The following is an 18,900-nucleotide window of genomic DNA, read 5'->3' as shown; positions in this document are numbered from 1 at the left end:
TGTTGTCCAGGGTCACGCCGAGGCTCTTAGCACTCTGGGAGGAGGACACAAGGGAGTTGTCAACCGTGATGGCGAGATCATGGAACGGGCAGTCCTTCCCCGGGAGGAAGAGCAGCTCCGTCTTGCCGAGGTTCAGCTTGAGGTGGTGATCCGTCATCCACACTGATATGTCTGCCAGACATGCAGAGATGCGATTCGCCACCTGGTTGTCAGAAGGGGGAAAGGAGAAGATGAATTGTGTGTCATCTGCATAGCAATGATATGAGAGACCATGTGAGGATATGACAGAGCCAAGTGACTTGGTGTATAGCGAGAATAGGAGTGGGCCTAGAACAGAGCCCTGGGGGACACCAGTGGTGAGAGCAGGTGGTGCGGAGACAGATTCTCGCCACGCCACCTGGTAGGAGCGACCTGTCAGGTAGGACGCAATCCAAGCGTGGGCCGCACCGGAGATGCCCAGCTCGGAGAGGGTGTCTGTACAGGAGTTACAGCGATGGGACAAGACTGTAACTACCAATTGGATATCACGAAATTGGTGAGAAAAGGTGTAAAAAGTATCAACAAAATGATATATAAAAAAATATACATTGTTGGCGTGTTCATAAGGCTAGGGGAAGCTAAGCGTTCTCTAAAGTTAATTGAATTAAATTAGCATAATAATATAGCCTAATTAGCTTACTCTTGTCTATACAGAAATAAATAATATCATTCAAAATAGGCTACTACACCAGAAAGCATGATTTGGCCACAGAGGATCAGTAGCATCTTTAAAAAAATATGTGGATTGTTTTAAATCGCATGGCCTACAGTCGGAAGAAACCATAATTTGGGCAGCGCTCGCTGCAGATAGTCACGACTGTCATTTTAAAGCAACGAGACCCAGCCAGGCATATCGCAATATTTAAAATACAATTGTGTGTACATACTCACTGTCTTTATCATTGGGTCAGTGCCAATTTTGTTTTTTATTTTGGACAATCCTCCTCCATGTTAGATGGATGTCATATTGTATTTCTGTCTCCCCTTTTCGTCGGCCGATTATATGGATCAGACAACATTGTTTTTATTGATCTGTTTGTCGGTGTCAGCAGAGTAGGCTACCCTGTCATTTTTGTGGTTTCAAAAAACAATGTGTGCACACTTGGGTATCCCTTACTGGTAAGAAATGAAATCTACATTCACCCATGGCAAGAGCATCTTATTTACACCTTACAACGTGTTGAATTCACTGCAAAAGTGTTATTAGAAGAAAAGCTATAGAAGGATCGGAAGGATTGGTCCTTCGAGCCGTATAGCCATTGTTAAACAATTGTTTACTATAATGTTTACATTTTACTCAAACTCTTAGCACTGCAATTGTGTTGCTGTGTCATGATGGGTTTTTGATGGTGACTAAAGGAAGACTAACACGGAACACAAACCGGCCGTGCGTGTGCGATATCGTGCATAAATGTATTTTGTCCCCCTACACCAAATGCGATCATGACACGCAGGTTAAAATATCAAAACAAACGCTGAACCAATGACATTAATTTGGGGACAGGTCGAAAAGCATTAAACATGTATGGCAATTTAGCTAGTTAGCTTGCACTTGCTAGCTAATTTGTCCTATTTAGCTAGCTTGCTGTTGCTAACTAATTTCTCCTGGGATATAAATATTGAGTTGTTATTTTACCTGAAATGCACAAGGTCCTCTACTCTGACAATTAATCCACACATAAAACGGCCAACCAAATCGTTTCTAGTCATCTCTCCTCCTTCCAAGCTACCGGCAAAACAGTCCGTCTTTCAATCACCCATGTGGGTATAACCAATGAGGAGATGGCACGTGGGTACCTGCTTCTATAAACCAATGAGGAGATGGGAGAGGCAGGACTTTCAGCGCAATCTGCGTCAGAAATAGAAAGGAGTTCTATTTTAGCCCTTGGCATCGCAGACGCTCATTGGCGCGCGCGAGCAGTGTGGGTGCAATAATTGAATAACATGGATTTCTAAATGTATTTTGCGACGCTCGCGCACCCGACGTGTCCGGTCTGGTTAACATGTAAAGTAGTTTAGGGCCGGAGGACAAGGCGGGATGCTCTGACTAGGTAATAGTAAGGGAAACACTGACTCTAAAGTGCCTGTATTGCAATGTGCAGTGACTCAGACACTCTGGCATCAAGGGCAGTGTTTACTTCAACTTCATTTTACATCAGAAGGGGAAAAGCAATCTATCATTTGGAGAAACCAGTCAGCAGCCAGTCAGGATGGCTAAGATCCAGTTTTGGGATGCTGTTCGACACCCACAGGGAGGTAAAACTTCAGACTTTCTGCCAGACGTGGTTGTTGTTGATTGTCAAGTCGATTGCCTGGGAGAAAATAGGGATTTTGGACTCCAGTATTCACCCCCTCCACCCCCTCTGGGAAATTGAACCACTCTCCTGCGTTATTCTAGCCGGACTACTCTTCGGAGGGGGGGTAGGATCCACCCCCACCACCTACTTCCATTAAGCAGAGGCAACCTCTAGCCTCCCCCCAGCGAATGAACAAAACAAGTTGAGGTGTAAAAGCAATATCCCCAAAGCTCGCCTTGGTAATTCTGGGTCCCGACCCTCCCTTTGTAGCAAAACCTTTACCTAATCATCTCAATTATAGAGTCCAGCCCTTCTCTAATCTGGGATTTGTACTGCAGTTCACACAACATGACAGAATGTATTTCCATACTAATGCCTGCAAAGAGACATGAAGTGGTTTAAAGTTTTAGTGTCATGGGCACAAGTACAGTGAACTGCCTTTCTTGTAAGCTCCAAACAAGTAATCAATATCAACGTAGCACTCAAATTAACATAAAGTAGAAGAAAAACACACAATAAATACAAATAAGAAGAACAGGAGAAAGTAAGAAGCTATATACAGGGTCAGTTCCAATACCATATTTACAGTGTACAGGGATACTGGAGCGATGGAGGTAGATATGTATAGGGCTAAGGGGACAGGGATACTGGAGTGATGGAGGTAGATATGTATAGGGGTAAGGGGACAGGGATACTGGAGTGATGGAGGTAGATGTGTATAGGGCTAAGGGGACAGGGATACTGGAGTGATGGAGGTAGATATGTATAGGGGTAAGGGGATACTGGAGTGATGGAAGTAGATATGTATAGGGGTAAGGGGACAGGGATACTGGAGTGATGGAGGTAGATGTGTATAGGGGTAAGGTGACAGGGATACTGGAGTGATGGAGGTAGATATGTATAGGGGTAAGGGGATAGGGATACTGGAGTGATGGAGGTAGATATGTATAGGGGTAAGGGGACAGGGATACTGAAGTGATGGAGGTAGATGTGTATAGGGGTAAGGGGACAGGGATACTGGAGTGATGGAGGTAGATATGTATAGGGGTAAGGGGACAGGGATACTGGAGTGATGGAGGTAGATGTGTATAGGGGTAAGGGGACAGGGATACTGGAGTGATGGAGGTAGATGTGTATAGGGGTAAGGGGACAGGGATACTGGAGTGATGGAGGTAGATGTGTATAGGGGTAAGGGGACAGGGATACTGGAGTGATGGAGGTAGATGTGTATAGGGGTAAGGGGACAGGGATACTGGAGTGATGGAGGTAGATGTGTATAGGGGTAAGGGGATAGGGATACTGGAGTGATAGTGGTAAAGGGGTAAAATGGGGTAAAATGACTAGGCATCAGGATATAAGATAAATAGAGTAGCAGCAGCATAAATTATGATTATATGATTCTCTGAAAATAAAATAAAAGGGTCAACACAGATAGTCCATGTAGCCATTCTGTTAACTATTTAACAGTCTTATGGCTTGGGGATAAAAGCTGTTCAGGAGGCTGTTGGTGACAGACTTGATGCACCGGTACCGCTTGCCTTCCTTTCACACCGCCTGATATAGAGGCGCTGGATGACAGGGACCTCGGCCCCAGTGATGTAATGGGCTGTCCGCACAACCCTTTGTTTCGCCAATCGATTGAGGGTGGTGCTGTTGCCATACCAAGCAGTGATGCATCCAGTCAAGATGCTTTCACTGGTACGGCTATAGAACTTTTGGAGGATTTGAGGGCCAATGCCAAACCTTTTCAACCTCCTGAGGGGGACAGGCACTGTCGCGCCTTTTTGAGTGGACCATCTTAAGTCCTTAGTCATTTGGACACAGAGGAACTTGAAGCTCTCGACCCATTCCACTGCAGCCCTGTCGATGTGGATGGGGGTGTGCTCGCCCCCCATTTCCTGTAGTCCACGATCAGCTCTTTGGTCTTACTGGCGTTGAGGGAGAGGTTGTTGTCCCGGGAACCACAGTGCCAGATCACTGACCTCCTTGTAGGCAGTCTCAGTGTCACCGGTGATCAGGCCTACCACCATCGTGTCATCAGCAAACTTGATGATGGTGTTGGAGTCGTGCGTAGCCATGCAGTCATGGGTGAACAGGGAGTATAGGAGGGGACTGATCACGCATCCGTCAGGGGCCCCTGTGTTGAGGATCAGTGTGGTGGATGCGATGTTGCCAACCCTCACCACCTGGGGTTAGCCCGTCAGGAAGTCCAGGATCCAGCTGCAGAGGGAGGTGTTCAGTCCCATGGTCCTAGGCTTGGTGATGAGCATGGAGGGACAATGGCGTTGAACGCTGAGCTGTAGTCAATAACAACATTCTCACATACGGTACCAGTCAAAAGTTTGGGCACACCTTCTCATTCAAGGGTTTGTCTTTATTTTTACTATTTTCTACTTTGTAGAATAGTAGCGAAGACATCTAAACTTTGAAATAACACATATGGAATTATGTATTAAATGAAAAAGTGTTAAACAAATCAAACTATATTTTATATTTAAAATTCTTCAAAGTAGCCACCCTTTGCCTTGATGACAGCTTTGCACACTCTTGCCATTCTCTCAACCAGCTTCACCTGGAAAGCTTTTCCAACAGTCTTGAAGGAGTTTCCACATATGCTGAGCACTTGTTGGCTGCATTTCCTTCACTTTGCGGTCCAACTCTTCCCAAACCATCTCAATTGGGTTGAGATCTGGTGATTGTGGAGGCCAGGTCATCTGACACAGCACTCCATCCCTCTCCTTCTTGGTCAAATAGCCCTTACACAGCCTGGAGGTGTGTTGGGTCATTGCCCTGTTGAAAAACAAATGATAATCCCACTAAGCTCAAAACAGATGGGATGGCGTATCCCTGCAGAATGCTGTGGTAGCCATGCTGGTTAAGTGTGCCTTGCATTCTAAATAAATCAGAGACAGTTTCACCAGCAAAGCACACCCATACCATCACATCTCCTCCTCCACGCTTCACGGTGGGAACCACACTTGCGGAGATCATCTGTTCACCTACTCTGCATCTCACAAAGACACACCGGTTGGAACCAAAAATGTAATTTGGACTCATCAGACCAAAGGACAGATTTCCACCGGTCTAATGTCCATTGCTTGTGTTTCTTGGCCCAAGCAAGTCTCTTCTTCTTATTGGTGTCCTTTAGGAGTGTTTCTTTTGCAGCAATTCGACCATTCAACCAGTCTCCTGTGAACAGTTGATGTTGAGATGTGTCTGTTACTTGAAATCTGTGAAGCATTTATTTGGACTGCAATCTGAGGTGCAGTTAACTCTAATGAACTCATCCTCTGCAGCAGAGGTAACTCTGGATCTTCTATTCCTGTTGGATCTTCTATTCCTATTGCGGTCCTCATGAGAGCCAGTTTCATCATAGCGCTTGATGGTTTTTGCAACAGCACTTGAAGATACTTTCAAAGTTCTTGAAATCTTCCGGATTGACTGATCTTGTCTTAAAGTAATGATGGACTGTCGTTTCTCTTTGCTTTTTTGAGCTGTTCTTGCCATAATATAGACTTGGTCTTTTACCAAATAGAGCTGTCTTCTGTATACCACCCCTACATTGTCACAACCCAACTGATTGTCTCAAACACATTAAGAAGGAAATTCCACAAATAACAAGGCACACCTGTTATTTGAAATGCATTCCAGGTGACTACCCCATGAAGCTGGTTGAGAGAATGCCAAGAGTGTGCAAAGCTGTCATCAAGGCAAAGTGTGGCTACTTTGAAGAATTTTAAATATAAAATATATTTTGATTTGTTTAATACTTTTTTTGTTACTACATGATTCCATATGTGTTATTTCATAGTTTTGATGTCTTCACTATTATCCCACAATGTAGAAAATAGTAAAAATCAAGAAAAGTAGGAGAGAGAGAGTCGGTGTGTCCAAAATGTTGACTGGTACTGTAGGTATTCCTCTTCTCTAGGTGGGTGAGGGCAGTGTGCAGTGCAATTGAGATTGCGTCGTTTATGGATCTACTGGGGCGGTATGCACATTGGAGTGGGTCTAGGGTGTCTGGGATGATGGAGTTGATGTGTGCCATAACCATCCTTTAAAAGCACTTCATGATTACAGATGTGAGAGCTACAGGGTGATAGTCATTGTGGCATGAAGCCTTAGAGTTCTTAGGAACAGGAATAATGGTAGTCATTTTAAGACGTGGGGATTACAGACTGGGACAAGGAGAGGTTGAAAATGACCGTGGATACGTCTGCCAGTTTAGCTGCGCATGCTCTGAGAACGCGCCCTGGAATACCGTTCATGGTGTGTGCGTGTATGTGTGAGTGTGTATTATGTGTATGTTCAAGTGTGTGTAGGATTTATAACCTGAGGATGTGTTTGTTCTCAGCCTGTCTTCAGGGAGGCCTCTAGCTGGGAAGGTTAGCAAGGTTGGCTAGAAAGGAAGGGGATCATAACGGAACATCTCCGCGAAGGAGTCGGTGACGTGAACACCGGGAGCGAATATTGTCTCTCTTGTCTCAAATGAACGTTCAACTGATTGTTGTCTGTTTCCTGCCTCTCCGACAGCTCAGCCAAATGCACCTAAAATACATGATGGATGGTGGGCATACAAGGAGGTGGTTCAGGGGAGCTTCGTACCAGGTAAGAATCCCTATACTGTACTGTCTACAGTTAAGACTGATGTTTATTTTCTATAAGGTTGAACTCTTTTTGTTTTTTTCTCCCCAGTGTGAAGTGTGAAGAACATTGCATTTTTTCTGTTTTCATACCTCGACTACCTTGCCAGTGGCGCTGTTTTTAATTCTTACAAGACTTTTGTTGCCCTTGTCGTCTAGCTGATGTTGTTTTGTCGCTGATTGACTGGCAGGTTTACAAGGGCCTTTCTTCTACCTCGTTCATTTCCTTCTATGTGTACCCGTCACCACAATTATTTCCCAAGATTGTATTTTTCTTCTGCTGAGCTGTTGAGGGCTTTTGATGACGCTGCAGGTGTGTGTGTTGTGTTGCATGCAGATGTGTTCTTTTAAATGAGTATGTGCAGAGCTGGGATGATAAACCAACAACTACCCACACTGACATTACCTTCCCCTTACCGTAGCATTTTGTGTACGTCGGTCATTTTCGGTGATTTAGCTACACGACGTTCCTGTAGATTTTTCTAAAACCATTATCTGGTCAACAGTAATAGCCTATGCATTATGTTGATTCCTGCTATTATGTGAAAGTATCTGTCTGTTCCCATTTCACTGTCGGCTGCTGTGTGAGCGAGCCACTCTCACTCCCTCTCACTGTGCGCACGGAGGAAGTGATGTATTCTGCGGAGCACAAGCACATGACAGTTGCTCAAAATGTAATTGTGGGAGAAAGACAGTTTATGAAGCAACTTCTGTTGTTCTAGTTACAGAGAGGAGAGTCACAGCTTTCTGTGAGTATATCATTTATTTCTCACTTAATGTTGAGTTCATGGCACCAATTTACAACCGGATTAGACTGTTGTATGGTTTTGATTCGCCCGTGGAGAGTAGAGTCTGGAGTATGGTTTTGATTCGCCTGCGGAGAGGAGAGTGTGTCATATGGTTTTGATTCGCCTGTGGAGAGGAGAGTCAGTCGTATGGTTTTGATTCGCCCACGGAGAGGAGAGTCAGTCGTATGGTTTTGATTCGCCCGTGGAGAGTAGAGTCAGTCATATGGTTTTGATTCGCCCGCGGAGAGGAGAGAGTGTCATATGGTTTTGATTCGCCCGCGGAGAGGAGAGTCTGTCGTATGGTTTTGATTCGCCCGTGGAGAGGAGAGTGTCGTATGGTTTTGATTCGCCCGCGGAGAGGAGAGTCTGTTGTATGGTTTTCATTCGCCCGCGGAGAGGAGAGTCTGGAGTGTGGTTTTGATTCGCCCGCGGAGAGGAGAGTCTGTCGTATGGTTTTGATTCGCCTGCGGAGAGGAGAGTCTGTCGTGTGGTTTTGATTCGCCCACAGAGAGGAGAGTCTGTTGTATGGTTTTGATTCGCCCGTGGAGAGGAGAGTCTGTCGTGTGGTTTTGATTCGCCCACAGAGAGGAGAGTGTGTCGTGTGGTTTTGATTCGCCCGCGGAGAGGAGAGTCTGTCGTATGGTTTTGATTCGCCCGTGGAGAGGAGTCTGTTGGGTGGTTTTGATTCGCCCGCGGACAGGAGATTCTGGAGTATGGTTTTGATTCGCCCAGACCATTTACAGTCATTAGGCCTCATCAAGTAGCCTAGGACTAGCACTGTAAAGTTTCTGTCGGACATTATCCTACATTTACGGATAGATGAATTCAAGTATTTTCAGTTCCCACTTCCTCAGGTGGTGAATAATACAGCTTACATGCACAAAGATGTCGGCAAATTCTCTGAAGAGCACAAATGAAATCGGATAATTCTGGATCTTATTTTCACAGGTTGCACAGGAACATGCCAGTAATGCGTTCGCTGGATATGTAGGATGTAATAGCTTACTTTTTGAATGATAGGATTCCATCTCAGTTGTCTTTCGTTGCACTGAAAAAAAGTTGGCTAGAGCGCTGCCGCTAATGTAAAGTAACTGTCCATAAAAAAAGATTATCGTTGTATTTATTATTATCCAGCAAAATAGTTGCATTTATCACAATATGACTTCTTGTCCATATCTCCCAGCTTTAGCACCTCCCCACAAAATAATGTATTGTAATTTATTGTTATTGCAAATAAATTGTCAATTTATTGCGATATTAATTTTGGTCAATATCACCCAGCTCTAAGTGTATACATGTACATGTGTGTGGTGTGTGTGTGTGCGTGCATAATTAAGCATTTTCATGCTTTTTATTACACCTGCAGGTGACCATGTCACACATTATTACAGCTGTTGACTGTCAGAGACTGAAGTGTGCTGTGTGTTTGTCAGAGACGAATGCTTTATGTTCAGTATAATGTCAGCTCCTCTATCCTCACAGGCCTTCCTGCACCACTAACCACCCAGCAGCAGCTGGCACCACTAATACACTAGCCATGATCCTCCTGAGCCAGGGAGGGGAGGAGGTAGAGTAATCAGACGTTTTTACGTCCCTCTCTTGCCGGTCTCCGCCAGAGAGGTGCTGATTGTAGCTGACAAAGAAGGAGACTTGAAAGAAGTGAAATTTACTGGGTAAAGAAAGGAAGCTAGGGAGCTAGGGTGAGATAAGTAAGTGAGATTTAAAGGGTAAGAAACGGAGCAAGGTTGAGAAAAGGAAGTGAAATTTACTGGGTAAGAAAGAGAGCTAGGTTGAGATAAGGAAGTGAAATTTACTGGGTAAGAAAGGGAGCTAGGGTGAGATAATGAAGTGACATTTACAGGGTAAGAAACGGAGCTAGGGTGAGATAATGAAGTGAGATTTGTTGGGTAAGAAACGGAGCTAGGTTGAGATAATGGAGTGAGATTTAATGTGTAAGAAATGGAGCTAGGTTGAGATAATGGAGTGAGATTTAATGTGTAAGAAACGGAGCTAGGGTGAGATAATGGAGTGAGATTTACTGGGTAAGAAAGAGAGCTAGGCTGAGATAATATAGTGAGATTTACTGGGTAAGAAAGGGAGCTAGTGTGATATAATAAAGTGAGATTTACTGGGTAAGAAACGGAGCAAGGTTGAGATAATATAGTGAGTTTTACTGGCTAAGAAACGGCGCTAGGGTGAGATAATGCTGAATTAGTTGATCATGCACTGTGGTTTTTATAACTAGGACCGCAGGGAGACTGGGAGGATTCGGTCAGTATTGTTTTTATGGATTTTATTGTACCTTTTCAATTGTTGTCTTTGAATTTTAACAGTTAAAATGGTAGCTATCAACGTTTTCTATAAGGATTTGGTTTGACTAATTCCTCAGGATATATATTTTAATTTGTTTAATCATGTCTAGGGGCATGGAGATATTCTGTGTCTATTGTTACCCAACTGCAAGGCCTCCCTAGTGGCGCAGCGGTATAAGGCACTGCCGTGCTTGAGGCGTCACTGCAGATCCGGATTCTATCCCGGGCTGTGTCGCAGTTAGCCGTGACCGGGAGACCCATGAGGCAACTCACAATTGGCCCAGCGTCGTCAGGGTTAGGGGAGGTTTTGGCTGGCCGGGATGTCCTTGTCCCATCACACTCTAGCAACTCCTGTGGCGGGCTGGGCGCATGCTGACATGGTCGCCAGTTGTACGGTGTTTCCTACAACACATAGGTGGGGCTGGCTTCCAGGTTAAGCGAGCAGTGTGTCAAAAAGCAGTGCGGCTTGGCAGGGTCGTGTTTCGGAGGACGCATGGCTCTCAACCTTCGCCTCTTCCGAGTCCATAGGGGAGTTGCAGCGATGGGACAAGACTGTAACTACCAATTGGGTATCATGAAATTTGGGGAGAAAAAGGGGTAAAACATTTTTTAAATAAAATAAACCCGCAAGACGTTGAGGGTCCTGGGAAGAGTCCTGGGAATCCACAGGGTATTTTTGGTTTGTTTAGTTTTTGACCGTATGATTCTGCTAATGATTGCTAATGATTGCTTCAGGTTTGCTAGTGCTTGGTTGGTACAAAAATGCGCACTCTGATGGGTCCACTCCCCCGGACCAGAATTTTTGAACATTTCTGGAAAGTGGGCTCTTTGTAAGGTCATAAATGCTAACATGATCCCATTTTTGTAGCCTTATGTCACATAACTGACCTTTGCAAATTATTCTGCTCTTTCTGAGCCCTTTCTGACCCCAATTAGCTTTAGCATTTCCAAAAGGTCAACAAGAACCATTAGTATCCCCTTCTCCGACTCTTTTTAATCGGCTTTGGGGAGAAGATTCTCCTAGCCACATATCTAGGATCAGCTCATCCTCCCTAGATCCTAATATTAACTATTAGAGTGCAGGGGAATACAAATCTGACCTTGGATCAGTGTGTAGGGGTAACTCCATCCTATTCACTCAGTGTGCGGTCATCTTTTCAGAGAGCTTTGAGATGCAGCTCTTATTGACACACTATGGGTTAACGAAAGGTCATAGATCATTAGCTTCATCCGGGGTCATTCTAGGAAGCCTGGCCCGGGTATGGAGCTGTTTATCTGTTATTTATTGTTCTGTTTTTGTCATTTCCCCCCGCTTTTCTCTTTGTCCCATTTCAGCAGATTATGTTGTCCTTTCTGCTGAAAGGTGATTTTAGAGAAGATAAAACCTTTGAAGAATGGCTGGTTGCTATGAGTTAGGATAAGGGAGAGAGGGAGGGATGGAGGGAGGGAAGGAGGGAGGGGGGCCTGGCAAGATCCAAAGCAGTGGTTGAACCACCTTGAGTTGTCATGCAGGGAGACAGAAAATGTGATGTGGATCTGGTAACCTGTGGCGTATAGAGGGAGAGAAAGGAGGTTGCATAAAAGTGACTGGTTAACACTCACCCTCCATCCATTAGTCATTATGACTGTCATTTCTATTCCTTCTCTGTCCTTCCACCCCCCTCTTTCTCCGCCCTCTATCTCTTTAAAATGTCCCTTGTCTGTCCTGCACCACTGGAGCAAGATGCAGGGTAGATAGAGACTCGGCTGGCCTGGCTGCCTGCTGGTTGTCTCTCTGCTGTGTAGCTGGTAGGCGTCTGATGGCTCTCTGGTGTGAAGTGTTGCGCTGAGTGCTCCAGCCATGAACTAATGAGAGTGGAGATGGAGAGGACAGGGAGAGGGAAGAGAGAGGGACAAGAAGAGAGTGGGAGAGGGTGGGTGAGGGTGATAGGAAGAGACAAGGATGGGAAATGAAGGAGAGATGGAGATGAAGGACAGATGGAGATGATTAATCAGAACGAACTGGAAGAAGCTTTTTCCTTTAACGACTCAGATGAGAAAGATATACTGCTCTCCCGGGAACAGGCCCAGATCCCCGTCATTTGTGTGAAGAAAATATGGAGGAAAAGAGGGCACAGATCGGGCTGCCTTTTTTTTAAATGTATTTATTTATTTATTTATTTATTTATTTCACCTTTATTTAACCAGGTAGGCAAGTTGAGAACAAGTTCTCATTTACAATTGCGACCTGGCCAAGATAAAGCAAAGCAGTTCGACAACATACAAAAACACAGAGTTACACATGGAGTAAAACAACATACAATCAATGATGCAGTAGAAAAAAAAAAAAAATAAGAAAAAAAATAAAAGACAATCCGTAGGCGAGCAAGTAAACTCCCACTGCCGTCAATTCTACTTGCTAACATGCAATCATTGGAAATTAAAATGTTTGATCTACAATTACGATTATCTGTAATATCTTATGTTTCACCGAGTCGTGGCTGAACGACGACACAGATAATATAGAGCTGGAGGGATTTTCAATGCACAACAGAGCAGAATAGAGAAACTACGTCTGGTAAGATGAAGGGTGGGGGTGTGTGTCTTTTTGTCAATATCAGCTGGTGCGCGATGTCTAATATTAAAGAATTCTCGAGGTATTGCTCGCCTGAGTTAGTGTGGTCTACAGCTTATCATAAGGTACTCTATCTACCAAGAGAGTTCTCATCTATGTTATTCGTAGCCATCTATTTACCACCACAGACCGATGCTGGCACTAAGACCGCGCTCAACCTACTCTATAAGGCCATAAGCAAACAAGAAAATGCTCACCCAGAAGCGGCGCTCCTAGTGGCCGGGAACTTTAATGCATGCAAACTTAAATCCGTTTTACCATATTTTTACCAGCATGTCACATGTGCAACCAGAGGTGAAAAAACTCTTGACCACCTTTACTCCACACACAGAGATGCATACAATGCTCCTTACAAGCAAAATCTAAAGCAGGAAGTGCCAGTGACTCGCTGAATACGTAAGTGGTCAGGTGACGCGGATGCTACTCTACAGGACTGTTTTGCTAGCACAGACTGGAATATGATCCGGGATTCAATTGCATTGAGGAGTATACCCCCTCAGTAATCGGCTTCATCAATAAGTGCATCGATGATGTCGTCCCCACAGTGACCGTATGTAGATATCCCAACCAGAAGCTATGGATTACAGGCAACATCCACATCGAGCTAAAGGCTCGAGCGTCCACTTTCAAGGAGCGGGACACTAATCCAGATGACTGTAGGAAATCCCGCTATGCCCTCAGACGAACCATCAAACAAGCAAAGCGTCAATACTGAATTAAGATTAAATCCTACTACACTGGCTCTGACGCTCGTCGAATGTGGCAGGGCTTGAAAACTATTACGACTACAAAGGGAAACCCAGACGTGAGCTGCCCAGTGACGCGAGCCTACCAGATGAGCTAAATGCCTCTTATGCTGGCTTCGAGGCAAGCAACACTGAAGCATGCACGAGAGCACTAGCTGTTCTGGATGACTGTGTGATAATGCTCTCGGTAGCCGACCTTTAAACAGGTCAACGTTTAAAGAGCCGTGGAGCCAGACGGATGACCAGGACGTGTACTCAAAGCATGCTTGGTCCAACTGGCAAGTGTCTTCACTGACATTTTCAACCTCTCCCTGTCTGAGTCTGTAATACCTACATGTTTCATGCATACCACCATAGTCCCTGTGGCCAAGGAAGCGAAGATAACCTGCCTAAATGATTACCACCCCGTAGCACTCACGTCGGTAGCCATGAAGTGCTTTGAAAGGCTGGTTATGGCTCACATCAACAGCATCCTCCCGGATATCCTAGACCCACTCCAATTTGCATACCGCCCCAACAGATCCACAGATGATGCAATCTCAATCGCACTCCACACTGGCCTTTCCCACCTGGAGAAAAGGAACACCTATGTGAGAATGCTGTTCATTGACTACAGCTCAGCGTTCAACACCAAAGTGCCCACGAAGCTCATCACTTAGCTAAGGACCCTGGGACTAAACACCTCCCTCTGCAACTGGATCCTGAACTTCCTGACGGGCCGCCCCCAGGTGGTAAGGGTAGGCAACAACACATTTGCCACGCTGATCCTCAACACCGGGGCACCTCAGGGGTGTGTACTTAGTCCCCTTGTGTACTCGTTGTTCACCCACGACTGCGTGGCCAAACACTACTCACACACCATCATTAAGTTTGCTGACGACACAACACTGGTAGGCCTGATCACCGACAACGATGAGACGGCCTATAGGGAAGAGGTCAGAGAACTGGCAGTGTAGTGCCAGGACAACATCCTCTCCCTCAATGTGAGCAAGACAAAGGAGCTGATCGTGGACTACAGGAAAAGGCGGGCCAAACAAGCCCCCAATAACATCAATGGGGCTGTAGTGGATCGGGTCGAGAGTTCAAGTTCCTTGGTGTCCACATCACCAATGATCTATCATGGTCCAAACACACTAAGACAGTCGTGAAGAGGGCAGACTGAAAAGATTTGGCATGAGTCCCTAGATCCTCAAAAAGTTCTACAGCTGCACCATCGAGAGCATCCTGACCGGTTGCATCACCGCCTGGTATGGCAACTGCTCGTCACCTGACCATAAGGCGCTACAGAGGGTAGTGTGTACGGCCCAGTACATCACTGGGGCCAAGCTTCCTGCAATCCAAGAGTTGTCAGAGGAAATCCCATCAAATTGTCAGAGACTCCAGTCACCTAAGTCAGACAGTTTTCTCTGCTACCGCACGGCAAGCAGTACCGAAGCGCCAAATGCAGGACCAAAAGTCTCCTTTACAGCATCTATCCCCAAGCCATAAGACTGCTGAACAACTAATCAAATGGCCACCGGACTATTACATTGACCCCCCCCTTCCATTTGTTTTGTACGCTGCTGCTACTCGCTGTATATTATCTATGCATAGTCACTTTACCCCTACCTACATGTGCAAATTACCTCTAACCTGTACCCCCGCACACTGACTCGGTACCGGTACCACCTGTATATTGCCTCGTTATTGATATGTTATTGTGTTACTTTTTATACTTTTTTTACTATAGTTTATTTGGTAAATATTTTCTTCTTGTACTGTTCTGTTGGTTAAGGGCTTGTAAGTAAGCATTTCACGGTAAGGTCTACACATGTGACAAATACAGTTTGATTTGATTTGATGCTTGGAAGACAGCTCTCCTTAGCTGAACAAGAGCAAACGTGAGATACAATCAGACACATTACCAGCTGTAGACAGAAACAAACAGTTAGCTGTCAGTATGGTTGTTGACGTGTCAAACAGTAAGTTGTCAGTATAGTTGTTGAAGTGTCAAACAGTAAGCTGTCAGTATGGTTGTCGAGTGGAGCAACAGTCTAAGGCACTGCATCTTAGTGCTAGAGGCGTCACTACAGACTCTGGTTCGATCCTGGACCGCCTGTCCACAATTGACCTAGCGTCTTCCGGATTAGTGGAGGGTTTGGCGGTGTTGGGGTATGTTCCTTGTCAATCATTTGCTTATTGGTGAAATCAATAATCATACAATGTCTTTAAGTAAATCAATCAAAAACCTTTTATTAACCTCTTACATCTAGACGTTCCGCTAGCGGAACACCTGCTCCAATATCCAATGATAGGCGTGGCGCGAATGACAAATTCCTCAAAAATACAAAAACTTCAATTTTTCAAACATATGACTATTTCACAGAATTTTAAAGACAAGACTCTCCTTTATCTAACCACACTGTCCGATTTCAAAAAGGCTTTACAGCGAAAGCAAAACATTAGATTATGTCAGCAGAGTACCAAGCCAGAAATAATCAGACACCCATTTTTCAAGCTAGCATATAATGTCACAAAAACCCAGAAGACAGCTAAATGCAGCACTAACCTTTGATGATCTTCATCAGATGACACACCTAGGACATTATGTTATACAATACATGCATGTTTTGTTCAATCAAGTTCATATTTATATCAAAAAACAGCTTTTTACATTAGCATGTGACGTTCAGAACTAGCATACCCCCCGCAAACTTCCGGGGAATTTTCTAACAATTTACTAAATTACTCACGATAAACGTTCACAAAAAGCATAACAATTATTTTAAGAATTATAGATACAGAACTCCTCTATGCACTCGATATGTCCGATTTTAAAATAGCCTTTTGGTGAAAGCACATTTTGCAATATTCTAAGTACATAGCCCAGCCATCACGGGCTAGCTATTTAGACACCCGGCAAGTTTAGCACTCACAAATATCAGATTTACTATTATAAAAGTTTGATTACCTTTTGTTGTCTTTGTCAGAATGCACTCCCAGGACTGCTACTTCAATAACAAATGTTGGTTTGGTCCAAAATAATCCATCGTTATATCCGAATAGCGGCGTCTTGTTCGTGCGTCCCAGACACTATCCGAAATGGTAAATCAGGGTCTCGCGCATGGCGCAATTCGTGACAAAAAAATTCTAAATATTCCATTACCGTACTTCGAAGCATGTCAACCGCTGTTTAACATCAATTTTTATGCAATTTATCTCGTAAAAAAGCGATAATATTCCGACCGGGAATCTCCTTTTCGGCAAACAGAGGAAAAATCACAAAGACGGGGGCAGCCAGGGCACGCGCCTAAGCCCACAGTCCCTTGATCGGCCACTTGAGAAAGGCGATAATGTGTTTCAGCCTGGGGCTGGGATGACGACATTCTGTTTTTTCCCGGGCTCTGAGCACCCATGGAAGACGTAGGAAGTGTCACGTTAGAGCAGAGATCCTTTGTAAAAGATAGAGATGGCAAAGAAGTTCAAGAAATGGTCAGACAGGCCACTTCCTGTAAAGGAATCTCTCAGGTTTTGACCTGCCATTTGAGTTCTGTTATACTCACAGACACCATTCAAACAGTTTTAGAAACTTTGGAGTGTTTTCTATCCAAAGCCAATACTTATATGCATATTCTAGTTACTGGGCAGGAGTAGTAACCAGATTAAATCGGGTACATTTTTTATCCAGCCGTGAAAATACTGCCCCCTAGCCATAACAGGTTAATGCAATTGCAGACAGAAGTTGACAACGGGAACATGGCACGCATGTTTCCGAGTAAGTTCTGCAAAATAGGAAAGGGTCCAAGTTGCTTTAATATGCTTGCCCTAGTGATGTAACTGCCTACGTCAACACCTTCTACTCATGAGATGAAGCCCATGCATTTACAGTTATACAAACTTGCAGGAGATAACAATAGTTCCAGTGTTTTCTAAGGGCTCACCAGTAATTTTCACCTCCCCAAGTTGCTTTATTGTGGTATGTCTGACTTATCTCTCATCTCTTTCACTCCGCTGCAGGGTTCTGTGTCTATTAACCTCTTTTAGCTTTGAGGCGCTTTCTCACAGACACCCAGTTTTGACTGCAATAACTCACACATCTCTCAGACCGTTTCTTATAAGAAGCAGTGACTAGAAAAGAACTGTGGAACAATATTAAACCTTATAATGCATATATATATTGCTAATCTGTAGTCCAGGACCCTATAGATGTAGTGAGGGAGGGGTCTTATAGCCCAACTTTAACATAATAAATAATTATAATACATCAAACAGGAGCTAAATGTCTTCAACTTATCAAGTAAGATCCTGACACCAGCCCACCTTAGTGTTGTCAATAAGGAGTTATCATTTGTACCTACAACATACATTCATGACTTTAACGTCCAGATAGATCTATTCAAGTTTTTCTGTAATCTGAAATTGCGTGAGATCTTTGATAAGAGTGAAACTTACAGGACTCCATTTGTAATGTCATCCTCAGTCAGATATACACATAGGTCTACCACGTTAATCAATAGACTTACCTGCCCTACCGTGAGTCATTCAGAAGATGGAGCCATCAACCAAGCTGAGGGACCTGAGAACTCTGAGAGAACCACATTTAGAGCAAAAAGTTCATTTGTACCTCCCCCCAAATGTAATGCATCCATAGAAACCTTCTGCAGGATTGTTGAAAATGATGTAGGTGACTTACTGAAAGACAAACAGAAACACAAATCCAATGATAACCCGAGTAGAGACGAGAGAATGGCTCTTAAGGACTTATAGTCAGATCTTTCCATTATCATTAAAAATGTGACAAAGGAGGAGGAATTTGTATACAAAACAAATGTGACTGTGTGAATGAATGTCACCGACAACTATCTAAAGGTGACTTCTATCACAAACTGAATCATTACATTTACATTTACATTACATTTAAGTCATTTAGCAGACGCTCTTATCCAGAGCGACTTACAAATTGGTGCATTCACCTTATGATATCCAGTGGAACAACCACTTTACAATAGTGCATCTAAATCTTTTAAGGGGGGGGGTTAGAAGGATTACTTTATCCTATCCTAGGTAATCATGACCCTACACTAGAATTCCAGCACAATATCACATCCACAGTGGAAAGTTGTTTGGAATCAGGACAAATTACCAAAAAAGAATTTGAATTTCTATGTGTGAAATTTCCTAAGATACCAACTTTTTATACAGTCGCTAAATTATACAAACAAGTGTCTCCTCCTCCAGGTAGACCCATTGTAGCAGCAATTGACTCTGTGACCTCAAACATTTCTAAGTATCTGGATCACCATATTAGTTGGTTGAGAATCTCCCATCTTATGTTAAAGACACTAGTCACATGATCTCGTTGATAGAGGGCTAAGGAAGGATACCACCCTGCTGGCCACTTTTGATGTGGAGAGCTTGTATACTAACATCCCACACACTGGAGGCTTGCAGGCACTGCAGCTCTTCCTTCAGCAGTGAGACT

General features: G+C 44.2%; 1 protein-coding gene across 2 annotated transcripts in view; it reads left to right on the top strand.

Moving 5' to 3' along the window:
* The window catches only part of LOC106578887 (carbonic anhydrase-related protein 10), a 330,090-nt gene that overhangs the window by 22,196 nt on the left and 288,994 nt on the right, over positions 1-18,900 (top strand). For both annotated transcript variants that reach the window (XM_014158123.3, XM_014158122.3), the window contains exon 2: positions 6,870-6,944. In XM_014158123.3, coding sequence (XP_014013598.1) covers positions 6,870-6,944 — 75 coding nt within the window. The remainder of the gene's footprint in view (positions 1-6,869; positions 6,945-18,900) is intronic.

The sequence above is a fragment of the Salmo salar genome, chromosome 19 (assembly GCF_965601325.2).
Source record: "Salmo salar chromosome 19, fSalSal1, whole genome shotgun sequence".
Taxonomy (NCBI): Eukaryota; Metazoa; Chordata; class Actinopteri; order Salmoniformes; family Salmonidae; genus Salmo; species Salmo salar.
Note: the sequence above shows the minus strand (reverse complement) of the source record. Positions and strands in the feature narration are given on the sequence as shown.